We start from the raw sequence: 16,290 nt of genomic DNA, 5'->3' as shown, positions 1-16,290 counted from the left end.
GGAGCATGGGGTGGGGGGCGGGCAGGGTTGGGAATATAAGACAGAAACCTGTACTTGAACAAGAATTAAATAAAAATTATATTAAAAAAAAAAAAAGAAAACAGTATGGCGGTTCCTAAACAAATTAAAAATAGAACTATGTCATTTTCTTAAAACCGAAATATGTTCCCTTGAAACCAAAATATGGTTCCTATATTATCATCCTGTCAACCAAACCAAATAACCTTATAAAAAAAAGGAAGTACAACTTGGCCAGAATTGGTTTTGGTCAACCTAATTTGGTTATGTCTTGTTTTTGTTCTGTTTTTTTTTTTTAATTTTGCAAATGATGAAAATCAGACTCACTCATCAATTCTTAGAATTTAGTCATTACGTATTTATCACGTATTTTGAGCCTCTTCTCTGTGTTGGTTACCAATTTTGTCACTGGGAATGCCGAGGTAACTGTGTTGCAGTCTCTCTTAGTTTGTGGGCAGAGTAGTGAGAGGGAGAAGTGTGACTGGAGGGTTGTCATAGGTCGCATAGTGGGTGCTATAGTTGTACAGAGGAGGCCAGAGGCAGTGAGGGAGGCTGCCTGGAGGAAGTGACCTCTCAGCCGAGTCTTGAAAGAAGAGTGAGAAAGGAGCAAGCTAAGCCTGGGAGCCAGCCTGGGCAACAGCCCAGAAGAGTGGGAGTACCTGGCACTTTCAGGAAACCTTAGGGAATTCGGGGTGACTGAAGTGATGGCATGGTACATTTGCAGGTGAGCAAATATGGAAGGAGGCTGAGGAGGGGCCACAGCTTTATCAGGGTGTTTTGGGAAGCAATGTGGAGCATGGTCTGCAGCACAGCAAACCTGAGGCAGGGTGAATGCTGTTAGAATTGTCCTTAGGAGACATGGATTGAGGCAGGAGACATGGGAAGGAGGAGAGAGATTTCAGGTAAGCTGGGATCTAAAATTAGTACATGAGTGTGGATTAGGAGACACAATAGCCCTGAGGTTTCCAGTGAAAGACTGGATGGACTGTGTTGCCTTTGATTAAGCCGTAGTATTCAGGAAAAGGAGCAGATTTTGAGAGAAAATGACACGGGTTCCAGGTTAGACTTAGAAAATTTCGGTTATGTTGAAAACATCTAGAAGGAGAGTCCATTGGCACTTAGAATTGTTGGTCAAAATTGATTTACCACTTTAATTTTCTTTGAAAATTAGAACATTTACCCATCTCTATTCTGATAAACAACCTGTTCTTTGTGATTTCCCTGGGTTTTTGGTAAGAATGCTGAGGTGACATTTGCAAGTTCATTTAGGCTTTGGATATCAATTGCATGATCCTTAGGAATTAAACTCTTTTCCTTTACTCTTGATTCAGCTATGTAGGACTTCTGTCTCTTCTTTTGTCCTAGTCTTTCCATATTGAAAATCATTCTCTTTGAAGATGTGAGAAGCAAAAAGGGTTTGAATAGTCTTGCCTTCTTGCTCATCTGCAAACCTTACATTTTGTAGCCATTGGTAGAACTTTTCTTCTGTTCTCTTCTTTGGCCTTAGAGCCCTCCAGGATTTTGTCTTTGTAGGACTATTCTTGAAGGTTGCAATTGCAGAGACTGTGGCACACCAGTCTTTAGAGTTAGGTAGTCATAGATTCAAATCCTGACTCTATCACTTATTGTTCGCTTTGTATACATACTAAATCTCTCTGACTCTCAATGTCTTCATCTGTAAAGTGGAGAAAGTCACAGCTATCTTTTACATTATGAATATTAAATTAGATAATACATAGAAAGTACTTAGCATGTTGATGATAGATATGGCAATGTTCTTCCTCTAATCTATTGTATTTGTTCCTTGTTGAAGTTTCAATGAATGAAAGATGAGTTTCTACTGTCTACATTTGGGACCCCTCTCACCTTCCAATGATACTGCAAAATCACATGTGACTATATTTGTTTTTCCACATAGCACCTCAATATATTTATCTGATTCTAAGCCAACTTTTTATGTAAAGATTTTTGATTTAGTATTCTTTGTTGAGATGGGGTTTGAATTTTGTACATCTACCTTGTGCCATTCATAATTGAAGTCCTTTTTTAAAAAGTTCCCCTTAATGTTTTTTTAAGAACTTATTTTTTTAAACATTTTTAAATTTATTTTTAGAGAGAGGTAAAGAGAAGGAGAAAGAGGGAGAGACACATCAGTGTGTAGTTGCCTCCCCTGCGCTCTACGTTGGGGGCCTGGCCTGCAACCCAAGCATGTGCCCCAACTGGGAATCAAATAGGCAACCCCTTGGTTCACAGCCCATGCTCAGTCCACTGAGCCAGCCAGGACCCCTTAATGTTTTTCTTTATCTTTTTTATTTTATCACTTCTATGCTTCAGAAAAATCAGCAATGCTCAAAAAAGTGTTTTGTTCATTTGTTTTGGTTTTTCTTTCAGGATTTGTGATGCTGCCACGATCCACTGTCTTTTGGAGCAAGAATTGGCCCACGCGGTGAATGCCTGCTCCCATGCACTGAATAAAGCCAACCCCCAGTTCCCAGAGGTGAGGAGCTAATGGTAAACCTCATTCCACAGATTTTTTGGTGTTACATGTATATTTTGATACGATAAAATGTGCAGTTTGAAGGAGCAGTATATAGTCTAGATGAATCTTTGTCAGAGCTTATGATGTTTGTGGCCATTTTTTTCTTTTTTTTCTGCCATTCTTCTACTCCTACTCTTACATTCTTTTCATGTTTTCTACTTCATTTTCCATCACTTGTCACCTCACTATCTTCCTTCTACTCCTTCTCCTTGTAATTGCTACCATTCCTCCTTATTTCTTCTTTTACCTTCTCCCCTTACCTAGGTAGAGAATAAACCTAGATATCATGCATTTTATTAAAGATACTCATTCATTTTTGAAGTTGTATACTGAAATTATTTTTATTTCACTTTATTTTACTAAATTAATAAATTTAGTAATGAATGAATTACTAATTAATAAATTAATTTTACTAAATTAGTAAATTTAGTAAAATTTTAATGTAGAAATTAAAATTTTGAAGAATAATAGATGGCTATAACTCCTTTGAAATGTGATACATTATAAAAAGCTATAGTGTACAGAAAGTGGACAACATTATTTTATTATTTTAATTATTCTGTTGAAGTTAACTGTATTAATATAAGGGGACCCAAAAAAACTGGATTATCTTCTGGAGGGTGGGCCCCTTATAGTATAGGCCTCCCCTGCTAGGTGAGTGTTTAGGAACCCACCTGTATTGATGTACCAGCTGGCATTGTTGTGAGAGACTGCATTCAGCCTCAATGAAGTTTTTTGAAGACTGTTTCAGTGTGTTTGTTGCCTGATGGGTGATTTATTAGCACACATGTCCACACCACACTGAGTATTCAGCAGTTTTCAGCCAAAAACAGCCTGACCCCTGTGCCCCAACCTCCTGTTCACCTGATCTCAACCCCAAGTAGCTCTTTTTGTTTGCTCAGATGAAAGAAGTCCTCAAAGGGAAATATTTTGCCAGTGTGAAGGGGTGAAACAAAAAATGGCAGTAGCACTAAAAAGCATCAAAATCAATGAGTTCAAAAACTGTTTTGAGCATGGGAACAACATCTCGATAGGAGTATTGCATCAAACGGAGGGCACATTGAAGGTGACTGATGTTTAAACATGCAAGAATGAATACACAAATTTTTATAAATAAATTCAGGGATTTGAGGGGTTCTCCCATCGTATACAAATGTGCCAGTCCTTTGGGTTATAGTCTAAAAAGTAGCCTGGTTGCAACTATTAAAACACATGGGTAGAACTAATTATGATCAGGTGATGAAAATGCCCTTTTAAAAACATTGTTTTCTTTAACTTAACTTTTTTATTGGAATATGTATATATACTGTTGCCAGCATGTACATATTTATATGTGGGAGGTGTAGTCCTGGGTGGATTCACTAGACTTAGTGCATACCAGCATTAGAAGAGTAATTATGCTGATAATCATGACTGAAATTGTGCAGTTATAATAGAATTTTGATAGATTTTTAAAAATACTTGTGATGTGAATTTAAATTGGAATAATAAAATTTAAAGTATTTGTGATGATTAAATTCCAGTTTAGAACAAAACTACTTGCTTTTGATTTTTTTTCTAGAGTCTTACCAGAGACACTGCCACTGAAATAGCCATCAATGTGAAGGCACTCTATAATGAAACAGAATCTTTACTAGTCGGCAGAGTTCCTTTGGTAAGGAAAAGAAATGACTGATCATGTAACAATGATGTTGGATGTGTGGGGTTTTCCTTGATTAGAAAGCACAGAAGCAGCCTTCTGACCCCCAACCTTAGAGCTGTCTTTTTACCCAACTTTTGCCTTTAATAAAAGAAAAGGCTAAACCTGGGAGCTATGATTTAAGCTAACAGGAGACTTCCCCTCACGTACACCAACATGCTTTCAGGCAGTCCTGCTGTCCACAGTCAGTTTCAAGAGACTTGAGGTTCATGAAAGGTAGTAGACATTCCTTGGTTATCATTAACTCCTTATTGCAGAAAAGTAGAGGAAATCATAGGTTTGTTCTCAAAATTAACATTAAAATATGATTCATATGATTTTCTAGCTTTGCTTAAAAGATGACACTTTCTAGACTCAGCATTTCAAAAACTAAATTTCAAGAAGCAGCCATATTCCTAGATTAACTCAGATTGGTGCTGGACATCAAGGCCAAGTCTGCATTTGACCACAGTTCATGGCCCTCAAGCTTAATTGCAAGAAGACAAGAAGTGTCCTGTTTGGTTTGGTTTGTCAGTCTCTATTCCCTCATTGGTTTCAAATGTTCTAGCATGTTGAGCCTTTTCGCCACCTAGTGTTCAGTTATGGGTTTTTCACACATGCTGTTGTAGCTATAGAAAGCCTAATATTTCTTCCTTATACAGTGTAACAATTCTGATTAATTTATAGGTGATGGTCTTAAAACATTTCTCTTGACTATAATTTTATCTCTTACTTTGGAAAATAAACACTTAAATCAAAGTGACAGAAGTCACAGTACATGTAGCACAGTGAAAAAATGGGAGGTATTTCACATAGTCTAGCTAACTAATAAGTGACTGTATTTGGAATTTCTGTTTGATTGGCGTTCAGCAGAGTGCCACCATCAGAGCATCCTTTACTATGAGAAGAAAAGCGGAAAGGCTACATGACGTGCATTGCTCTCACCTACCTCCAAAGGCAACTGAAACACAGCTTCCTTAATGCGAGAGGTGACTGCTTCTGCTGTGGCCATGAAGAAAACTTGTAGGAAGAAACATTGGTTATATCTTTTGATAGGACCAGTGGGAATCTTGGCTATTCTTGATACTTCTATTAACAACCAGAGTTTCTTGCTGCTCTTCTAAAATTAGTCCTGTAGGAAGTCCAGTGAGCTGTGACTTTGGTCTCAGATTTTGGACAGAGGACATGTATTTTTGTGTGTGTTGTTTGAAGTACATTTAAGGTGATTTCTGATCGACAAGAACTGGAAGCCTAATTTATTCTGTGTTTTAGTTCTCTACACTGAAAGTATCTATGGAGTCTTATTTGGTTAATATTTATCAATTATATTATTCTAATATAGAAGGGCCCCTCCCCTCCACTTTCAGTGCTCTGTCATTGTCAGAAAATGGACGTTCAACTTAAAATGTATGCCACTAAATTTCATCAGATTTACTTTTGACAATGTTGTTATCACCATAAAGAGTCAGTTGTATTTGAGAGCAACTAAGGTTTACTCTTTATTTCGATTCTAGAATGAATATACAATCACCATTTTATCACTTTTATAAGAGATATATTTTTAGACTGAAAGGAAAGTGCTAAAGTTTACATGACAGGCTGGAGAATCTCCATGTTTTTAACTACAAGAAATGGTAGATATCTTAAATAACAGAGGGGGAAATATAATGTCCATAATAACAGTAACATTTTCTTTGAACTTTCAGTTTAAAGTTCTGTGAAACTTATATGTGGTACTCTACAATTTTAAAGTAATTTATAAAGATACTGATTAGCTGGATGAGACCTTAGAGGTAATCTAGTCATATTCTACTGTTTATTGAGAAGCAAACTAAGACTTCTGAAATCAATTAACCTTCCATTGGTTTCAAATTAGTAACAAGTCCAGGACCAGGACTCAGCCATCTCTCTTCCATTTCTTTACACACCTGTGTCTATTTTACCTTTTTTCATTTATTGAATTTATAAGTGCTTTCTAATAACTCTTTTGAGTGGGGAGATAATAGGTGACCAGTTAAATTCTCTTTAAAGTTTACAAGCCTTCTTCCAGATTACAAGCTATTTAGGTTTTTGCTTTGCTCACTTTCACAGTAGTTTTTCATCAAAAATGTTTCTGAGATTTATGAGGTGTTTTTTTTTTCCCTTAAACTTCTTATTTTCATTTTCCAGGAGATTTTTGTACCAAGCAGTTCTTTTTATATGATATATCTTTTACTAATTTTAAAGTATTGTTGTTTGTTTACCTAATTATCTAGAAGAGTTTTTCCACAAATATGAGATTACTCACTAAAGCAAAAGTTACACTAGCTTATATCATGGAAAGGAAGGATAAATCTATCCAGATTTTTTTCAGTGAACCCAGTGTAAGATCATTTGTTCTTTTTAAATATTTATTTATATTAAAAACAACTACGATGATAACAACTAGCCCAGCCTAATAAGAGATGAGAGTATTCATTATCAAATAAATAATTTTATTTGAAATTGGGCACTGAGCCTTGTTTTGTTTTCTTTTTAATCTGCTGGTAAATAGCAGTTGGAATCTCCACATGAGGAGCGGGTATCCAGTGCCTTACACTCTGTGGAGGTGGAGTTACAGAAATTAACAGAGATTCCCTGGCTCTATTACATCTTACACCCAAATGAGGATGAGGTATGTGAAATTCAGCCTGTTTCTTTATAAATGCAGACTTTATAATGATAGAATTTGAACTCATCTTTTGTTAAAAAAGCATATTCAGGGGAAAATAAATGTTGAATGTCACTTTTAAATGTACTGTTCATGAACAATCAAGAAAAAGCTTTTATGCGAACCAAGTAACTTATGGGATCAGTACATTTTTAGCAGTATATAACATCGTGAACTTCTTGGAAGAAGTTAATCACTTCAACAATGTTTTGTGTTTCTAACCTAGTCCTATGTTATCTCTAATATTAGAGTGGGTTTTTCTTCTCTTACTGTCCTGAAAAAATTCTTTTCCTGCTCTACTTGAACAGGAGCCCCCTGTGGATTGCACCAAGAGAAACAGCAGAAGCACAGTATTTCGTATAGTGCCAAAATTTAAAAAGGAAAAGGTGCAGAAGCAGAAGACAAGCTCACAGCCTGGTAGGTGGTCCACAATGGTAGGGGCAGGGGCTTGTGTAATGTTAGGAGAAATAACACTGAAGTGACAGCACTGAGGCGATCAGATGTTCCAGGTAACGGCAATCATTGTACAGCATTTTGAGTGTGCTACATGCCACTGTAAAATGGTTGAAGTGGTGAGTTCTATTTAATGTTGGTCTTACTGCAGTTATATTGTACCTAAAATCTGTACAAATATTGGAGGAATTAGTAGTTATGAAACACATAAGAAAATGAGGTGGTTGCTGATTTGCTGCTCTGGTGGATGTCAGTGCCTCTGTTTAGACCGTCTCTGTCTCGCTCAACAGCAATTCAAAGCATCGTGCCTAACTTGTTTTTTGTCTTTAGAGCTCAAAATCTAAATCATTTTGATGCATGGAACATGGAAACTTTAATATATTCCTTTAGCTTCCTAAATGTATTTTCTACCTGAAGTTCCGTATTTTCTTTCTCCTGTTTTTAGGACTTACTACACCATGTCAGGCCCTTGGTAGTGGCAGTCTAGTGTGACATTTGCATTCTCGAGCAAAGACAAAATTCTCTCTTTGAAATTGTCTTTCTAGTTCACTTCCCACTCCCTAGAGATTCAGTTTAATGCTGTACTAGTGCTGAAGCACCTGCGAGTTCTGTGTATGTGATGATGGGTACCTTTCACAATCAAATCAATCCCTAATTTTTCTGAGTTAGCTATTGCCTTTTCAAAAGTGATTTATAACCTGATTTTTAACAGTAATAGAGCAGCTGTTGAATGGCATTTTAAAACCAAATATGGCAAATAAGTAGGCTTTTTAAAGCTAATCAATGCTGAGTAAAAGTATAAAAGAATGAGTATACCTACTGAGAAATAACAATCCAGTTAATTTCAGAGAGTAGTATTGACCATTGTTAGATGATATTAAACCAATTTAACAGGACATTTATTTTTACAATTATCAATAGTAATAGAATCAATAAAGGTGGTGCTTAAAGCCAGCAAGACCTGAGACGGAAGTTAGTGTAAAATTTAGTTAGAGTACCCTGTGTTAGATTTTTAATGTTAATTAACATTTGTAGCTAATTCAACTATAACCAGTTTCATACATTGTCTTAAGAAAATCATCAGAACTTATTTAGACCTTATACTACTAATCCTAATAATGAGAAACCCATCTTTTATACATGCTGTGTAGTTTGGGGGCTCTGAAGAGGAAATTGAGCTGAAGCCAAGGGCACAGGTGCACTGCAGTGAATGTCTTTGTGATCCTTGTGTTGACCTGCATGGGAAAAAATGGAATCGTAGTTTTGTTGAAACACCTTTAACCTTTCCCTTTGCTAGCACTGCCGCTCCATTTGCATCTTCTTTGGCCAGCCTTTGCTTTTAATGCATTGCGCATGTAGAAATTAAGGGGGTTTTACTCTTAACTTTGGTAGTTCAGAAATGGGGCACAGAGGAAGTTGCTGCTTGGCTGGATCTGATCAATTTGGGAGAGTACAGAGAAATCTTCATCCGTCATGACATCAGAGGGGCTGAACTTTTGCATCTGGAGAGGCGAGATCTGAAGGTATTTCCTTTGTGCTATCCTTTGCTTTTGAAATTTTCTTGCAAAACAGAATCCTTTTTCCTGTGCTGCTTCTGTTACGTGCTTATAGCTTGGCTTATATTATGCAAACGTGCAGTAATCTAATGTGCATTGTCCTGTGGTCTGAATTCCTTGTATGCTTTTTAAACAAGAATGTCTATAATATTTTCCTGTCAAAATCATTCTCCAGCTATTATAGCTAAAGCTTAGCATGACTTAGTAATTTTTCTCTGCATCCAATGGTATGGCTGTCTCTATGTGCTAATATTTTTAAATGGTTGATGTTTCCATCTGCTCATTCTACTGAATTAGCATGAAAGGTGATAATTGTTGCAGAAAATAACTAAAAAATCTAATATAAGGTTAACAACTAAAAAACTAATTCAAAATATCAATAATCTTTTCTAATATATGAAACTAGGTGATAGATTTATAGCAGTTCTGTGCTTTTGTTGCATTTCTGAATTGACCTTTCAAATAGATGTCAGAGGAACAACTAGACCAATAAATTCAAATTTCCTTTCTATGACTTATTGTTAAAATTGTATTACCCTAAATAATACATTTATTCTTCAGGAAATGAAGTAAAAACTTATGTCTTGCTTTTGCTAGAAATCAGCTCAGAGCCTGTTTGTCATGTATGGTGGAGAAGGAAAGTGATTAGTTGATGGTCTGCAGCCATTTCTTTCAATTCTTCAGGTAGAGACTCAATAGTAGAAATGGCCAAAGTGGCCTATTGGGTGTCCAGATTAGGAGTAGGATTTGTCATGTTATATTTTCTTAGCACACGCTGCCATTAAAAAATTTTCAAGATGCTTAATAAGCAAGGGACAACGCCTTCAACATTCATTGGAGTGATCTCTTTCCTGTAGACCCAGTTCTTAAATGCTTGATTCAATAAGTTTCTAACAAATCAGTGAAATGTCAGTGTCCTTACCTGTAAGTGTGTTAGACATTTTGAACAGATAGAGGCAGTGTAAAGTACAGATCTTTAGAATGTAGTCACACAGTTTTAGCACATCAGAAATGGGCACTATTTGTACCAGAACATGTTTAGCCCAGAATAATAATAAAATAATATATTAATTGCCTTAGTTGAGAGTTCCAAATCTAGAACCCAGGAAAAGATATTGTTCAAGTTCATAAAGATTGATTTTAAAGCTTGAAATGAATAAAAAAAGTGGGTGAATCATTGTTTACAACATATTTGTATAGCTGCTGATATCCTTAGCAGGCAGAAATATTTATGGAGTAGCTACTGAATGATATATTTTATGGCAGCTTCCCTAGGTGATATCTGCCCTCTGGAAGCTTGCATCTTATTTGCCATGAATAAGCCTACATTCAAGGAAAATACTGTGTGTATGTATATTTGTATGTATATGAATGTTATATATGTATACATATAAGCATATATAAACATGCAAATACATACACAGTGAGTGAAGCAAATATCGGTAGGATGAAAATAATGGTGTACACACATACTAAGTCAAAGTTAGAGTGGTAGGACCTGGCTGGAGAACAAGACTAAGTAAAAAGTGGATAGTAAAGAATTATTTTACATAACTTTCTCTTTAGTTTCCATGGGACTTTGGTTCTGTTTTATTTTTATTTTTAATACAAATACCATTCTTTCCTTTAAAACATTTTTTAAAAATGTGTATTGGTTTTCCTTTTAAATTCTTTTGATTCTAAAATAAGGTATAGGGAAATGGGACAAGAAAAGTTATTTTACAGAAAGAGCCTTATAGAACAAAACCATGAAAGCAGAGGTTGAGTTCCCCTCAGTCTCTGTGGTTGTAGCTGTCAGAGAGAGCACACACTTCAAAATAGTGTCTTAAGTGTGAAGGATTACCGACTCTGTCTATAAATACATTATATCAGTGGTTCGTGAGTTTATATTCCCAGTTCTGACCCCGTTTGTGAACTTTAGGATTATGTCACCAATTCTGCCTGTCACACAGGGATGTCAATCTTAACATGTCCAAAGCCAGACTTTGGATCTCCTGTCCCACTCCCATTCTGGCCCTTCTCCAGTGCTCTGCACTTAGTAAGTACCCCTCTCTCCTTCTAGGTACTTGAGCCAGAGAAACCCAAGGTCATATCTTACCACCTTCCTTTTCCTTATCCTTTCCCTCCTAATTCATTGAGCCCTTCACAAAGTCAGGGTGCTTTTTTCTGTCCACATCCTACTCCGAGTTACTGTAACTTCTACCTGTGTAAGGTTAATGGCTTCCTAACTGGCCCTTCTACTGCTCCTCTTGCTCTCTCCATCCCATTACTCACATTGCACCCAGAGTGATGATGTTAACGTTGGGCATATCACTTTTCTGCCTAAAACTTTTGAGTGGCTTCTCGTTTGTTAGGATAACTTACATATTTGTGAGGCCATCAGGTTCTGACTGTTTATTCAACCTGTGGGTGGAATTACTGGCCCCCTGCTGGGTTTTACCTTACCTCCCCTGGCCTTATTTCATTTACTTAAAAATAATAAATGATCTCACCTTAAGAGTGTACCCTCTGGTGGTATGTTTCTCCCCCATCCCTTGTCCCTCACCTGGCTAACCTCTGCTCAAATCATGGCTCAGGTGTCACTTCCTTTTCACCACAACTACAGATAGCAGTGTGACAGTCTAGAGGTAGCAAAGGTGGAAAATTATACCACAGAGGAATAAATTGGTTGCAGTATTTTTCTCCTGAAAGACAGTGGAGAAAACAGGTGCATACCCCCCAAAATGGTAAAGGCACAGTGGTTTTTGGTTGGTTTTTATTTCTTATTTTTTATTTTTTTCCAGTTGGAAACTTGTGTATGCATGGCTAGAAGAATAACAATATCTACAAAGCATACTTCTGCAAAATTAGGCCTGTTCATCCAAAGAAAGCAAAAACCAGCAGTAATAAAGAATATGAAAAAATAAAGTAGGAAACATATAACTGTCCCTGGCTGGCGTGGCTTAGTGGATTGAGCACTGGCCTGTGAACCAAGGGGTGGCCAGTTTGATTCCCAGTCAGGGAACATGCCTGGGTTGCAGACTGGGTCCCCAGTAGGGAGCATGTGAGAGGCAACCACACATTGATGTTTCTCTCCCTCTTTTCTCTCTCCCTCCGCCTTTCTCTAAAAATAAATAAATAAAATCTTTAAATATTTATATATATAAAAACTGATGTCAGGGCATAACTTTATCACAGCCTAATTTCTCAAAGAAATGAAAATATTGAATTCAAACTAAAAAAATACATAGCTAAGAAGCTGGAGTAACCCTGTGGAAAACTTTTATTTCATTATACTATATGAGTAATTTTGAGTAGAGATCACCCCTCACAAAGAAGTTTTTATTCTTCACATACATTGTGTATATGACCTAGTAATACTTCATTTAAAAATTTTTTTATTATGCTTGACATTCAGTATTATTTTGTGTTAGTTTTAGGTGTACAGTGTGGTGGTCAGACAATCGTTTCCGTGATCTTTTCAGTGCCCGTCTGGCACCATACATACTTACTGCAGTGTTATTGACTCTATTTCTGTGCTGTGCTTCACATCACTGTCTCTTTTGTAACTACCAATTTGCACATCTTAATCCCTTCACCTTTTTCACCAACCCCCCTTCCTCTGGCAACCATCAGGCTGTTCTCTGTGTCCCTGAGTCTGTTTCAGTTTTGTTTGTTCATTTATTTTGTTCTCTAGATTCCATATATGAGTGAAATCATACGGTATTTGTGTTGCTCTGACTTCACTCAACATAATACCGTCTAGGTCCATCCATGCTGTTGCAAATGTGAAGATTTCATTCTTTTATATGGCTAAGTAATATTCCATTGTATATATGTACCACAGAGTTTTTATTCACTAGTCTATTGATGGCCACTTGGATTGCTTCCCCAAATAACTATGTTATCACAAAGTATACAGAATATTTAATGTTTCATTTAGAGAATCTGGATATAATTATAAATGCGTTTATATTTCAAATTGAGGCAGCAGACACTGGTATTATATCTTCCTCTAGGAGTTGGCCTTGCTTTCTTACTTTAGCACACACTAAGGAAATCAGCTTCAGACTGATTGTGGATGATCTGTTGTCATATGAGAAAATATTTTTCAGGGTCAGTTAAATATTGTAAAAATTGTACCCTGAAGTTATCTCGAGCTTGAAAAAAGCACTATTTATGGAAAGAGTATTTTGCAGAGGATTCAGAGTCTCCATTAGCACGGCTGCTGTAGAATTCAAGTTGCTCATAAAGTGTTGGGTTGGCCAAAAAGTTTGTCAGGTTTTTTTCATACAGTGGCTCCAGTAGCACTTAGTTGTCTTTACCTTCATTTGAAACCATTTTATTAGATTGTATTGTCACAACTGTCATACTAGTGTACATTAAAAAGAACATCAAAATTGGTGAATTTTAATATTGAAGGTAGAAGACATGCAACATTTTCCGTGTATTGTGCTTTATTATTTCAAGAAACGTAAAAATGCAACTGAAATGCAAAAACAGATTTGTGCAGTGTATGGAGAAGGCACTGTAACTGATTGAATGTGTCAAAAGTGGTTTGCAAAGTTTTTTGGTATTACTGACATTAGACCCAGAAATTCTTTGCTTGTAGGGCTGTGTTATGAACTGGAAGATGTTTAGGAGCACCCCTGGCCTCTACCCACTAGAAGCAAATAGCAGGAGATGCCCAAATACTCCAAATATTCAGATCAATGAAGTCATTGGCAAAAAAGAAAAACGTGTCGTATTTTATGGAAATATAACATTACAGACATTTTGGCCAGCCCAATACCTTACATCCTATTTTCTAGGCTACTTTGGAAGAAATAATCATTTTACTAATTTTCAAATATTTAAACTCTGTTTTGTAAAGTCATCCACTTCACATATTATGCCCCTTACCCATAAAGAAGCCGTTGTGTTTGGAGGCCTTCACCCTTTGTGTTAGTTTTTCAGATAGTGAATGTTATGGTGCTCTTGGGTGGGTTTCATTCATTTCTGCAGCAGGTATTTATTTGCCAAGTTCCTGCTATGTGTGCACACTCTGAAATCATCCGTGTCTGAGTTAATTATTGAATTCTTGGTTCTTTATAGAAAGATAGTTCTTTAAGAAACAAGAAGAGTTCTGAGGGAAAAGAGCCAAAAGTGTTTGAGGAAAAGCATCAACCCACAGATTCCTATGCTTAAGAATTTTTTACACTTGCACATTACAAAGTGTTAAGGATATTTAAATATTCCTCTGAAATCAAAGACTCTCAATGCAACTGCAAAAGCATTTGTGTTCCAAATGCAGGTCATGGGCACTGGTACCTTCCTTGAGGGTTAGGCCCCACATTCACTTCGTGGAGGACATGTGCAGGTGCTTTAATTTAAGACTGATTGTGGGTGCCCAGATGTTGCATTCTTTTCTCAGGGATCCCAAAGAACCGATGTTCTTAAAAAAAGAAGAAAAAAGAGGAAGAAATGTAGACTCTTGAAGAACTTCCATAGTATATCATTTATCAGAATGTTACATTTCAGAATTTGGATAGAATGTGATTTTTTTACTGGTTGGTAAAATTTCAGTGTCACGTTATTTTTGTTTGATAAACTTTATTTTTCTAGCTCTCACTTTCTGAATCATTGACTATACACTAAAATAAATGAAGTGAATGCTAATTGTAAGTTAAATATTTAACCCTTAATTTTCTCTTATCAATAAACTTCTTTCTCTTTCTTCTTGCTTTCTTTGTACCTTTTTTCTTTTTATTTTTAGGACCTGGGGATACTGAAAGTGGGCCATGTGAAGCGAATTCTGCAGGGAATTAAAGAACTTGGAAGGAGCACGCCCCAGTTTGAGGTGTAATCATATCGGTGCTATTCCTTGGAAGGGAAGTAATTGCTACTTAATACAAAGTTCTTGGAAGCAATTGGCTGTTTTTGTAGTTTTCTGCCTAGATAAGTAAGCACCACTGAAGCACCTTGATGACTTAATATTTTGCTGTGGGTGAGAATTTTGATTTGAGATATTAGAAAATATTTTTGTGCCAAAAATACATTTCACAGAGCCATTTTCTTATTGTGCAAACCTAACATGTTCATATTTGCTCATGTTAGTAGAAACGTAGGAAGACTGAGACAATTGGATTGTCATAAAGGTGGGATTGCAAAAATGTTTACTTTCCTTAAAGCTGGTCATGTGGAATATTCTTACTGTGCAACCACAAAACAATATATGGCTAAAACCTCTTATATCTCATTATTGGAGGCATTGGCTTCTCCCTTATATTCATGGGTTAGGGGTGTAAGATACATTAAAGTGTGTTTTGAATGTTACATTGGTATCACCGCACATTCCTAGTGCTCAGTGGTCAAAGAACATGCTTAAAATCTCTCAAATACTATGAATGAATGTGAATCTTAATGCACATTGTTGCTGCCTGAATTGTCTTTTTCTTGCATGTCACATATAATATTGTTAAATCTTAGTTTTAATGGAATTAATTTATTACTACCTAAGTACCTTTTTGTTAGCTAAAGGAATTTTCTGTTCTTCAGTGTGGACTTTGCATAAGTATCCTGTATCTAAGAATTTGTGAACATGTGTCTGTCCCATAATCGACAAATAATACACTCTTTTGCAAGCCAATTTTATGTCCACTTAACATAAACAGTGGGCATACACATGAAGGAATTTTTCTGGATATTTTCACAAATTACATGTTCTGTTGTCTAACAATATTAATTATGCTTTCCATACCCAAATTCCCACACTTGCTCTTATTTTTCCATTTCAATTTAATAATTATTTAATGCTGCGTTTGCATTCACAATATTTCTTCAGTGTCCCAGCTGGAATTTATATACTGATGACTGATTGGTCACCCAGACTTACCACTAGCTCAGGTTACTCCTGACACGAACTGCCTCCCAGCAAGAGAAATTTAAATTATTTTAAAGGCCTCTGCATTCTTCTTATTATCTCATGTAATTCATGTATCCTTTCAGATAGATAATATTTTCCTTTTTCTAAAACACTACATTTCAATGTAGCTCATTAGGAGTCAACATTGCAATTATCAAATCTTTGAAAGCCAAAGGCATACATATCAAAAAGCCACACAAATATCTTTAAATAAGCTTTCTTAAGATATTATATACCAAAAGTTAATTGTAGTATTTAAAAATCATCTATATAAAAGAAGTAAACAGGGTACTGCACTGACCCAGTGGTGACAGTTTTCATGAAGTAGCCTTCTAGGCAGGTACTCAATAGATATCCATATGCATATGTGCATATACACATAGATATGTATATACACACATATACATTCATATGTATATTCACACTTAGATCATCGCAAAGTATGCTCTCATTGATATTTTCCAGACAACTGTT

At 36.1% G+C, this 16,290-nt stretch overlaps 1 protein-coding gene across 8 annotated transcripts in view; it reads left to right on the top strand.

The window, feature by feature from the left end:
- Positions 1-15,150, top strand: part of DGKH (diacylglycerol kinase eta) — a 210,297-nt gene extending 195,147 nt beyond the window's left edge. For 3 of the 8 annotated variants that reach the window (XM_037060193.1, XM_037060202.1, XM_037060207.1), the window contains exons 26-31: positions 2,410-2,515; positions 4,119-4,211; positions 6,769-6,888; positions 7,233-7,341; positions 8,770-8,900; positions 14,668-15,150. In XM_037060193.1, coding sequence (XP_036916088.1) covers positions 2,410-2,515; positions 4,119-4,211; positions 6,769-6,888; positions 7,233-7,341; positions 8,770-8,900; positions 14,668-14,757 — 649 coding nt within the window. In that variant the 3' untranslated portion in view covers positions 14,758-15,150. Of the gene's footprint in view, positions 1-2,409; positions 2,530-4,118; positions 4,212-6,768; positions 6,889-7,232; positions 7,342-7,822; positions 8,025-8,769; positions 8,901-14,667 lie in introns of those variants that run through there. The other 5 variants (XM_037060225.1, XM_037060251.1, XM_037060214.1 and 2 more) reach the window with 4 other exon arrangements.
- Positions 15,151-16,290: the final 1,140 nt, after the last annotated feature.

Source organism: Sturnira hondurensis, unplaced genomic scaffold (genome assembly GCF_014824575.4).
Source record: "Sturnira hondurensis isolate 20B ecotype Veracruz unplaced genomic scaffold, ASM1482457v3 Scaffold0001074, whole genome shotgun sequence".
In the NCBI taxonomy this organism is placed as follows: Eukaryota; Metazoa; Chordata; class Mammalia; order Chiroptera; family Phyllostomidae; genus Sturnira; species Sturnira hondurensis.
Note: the sequence above shows the minus strand (reverse complement) of the source record. Positions and strands in the feature narration are given on the sequence as shown.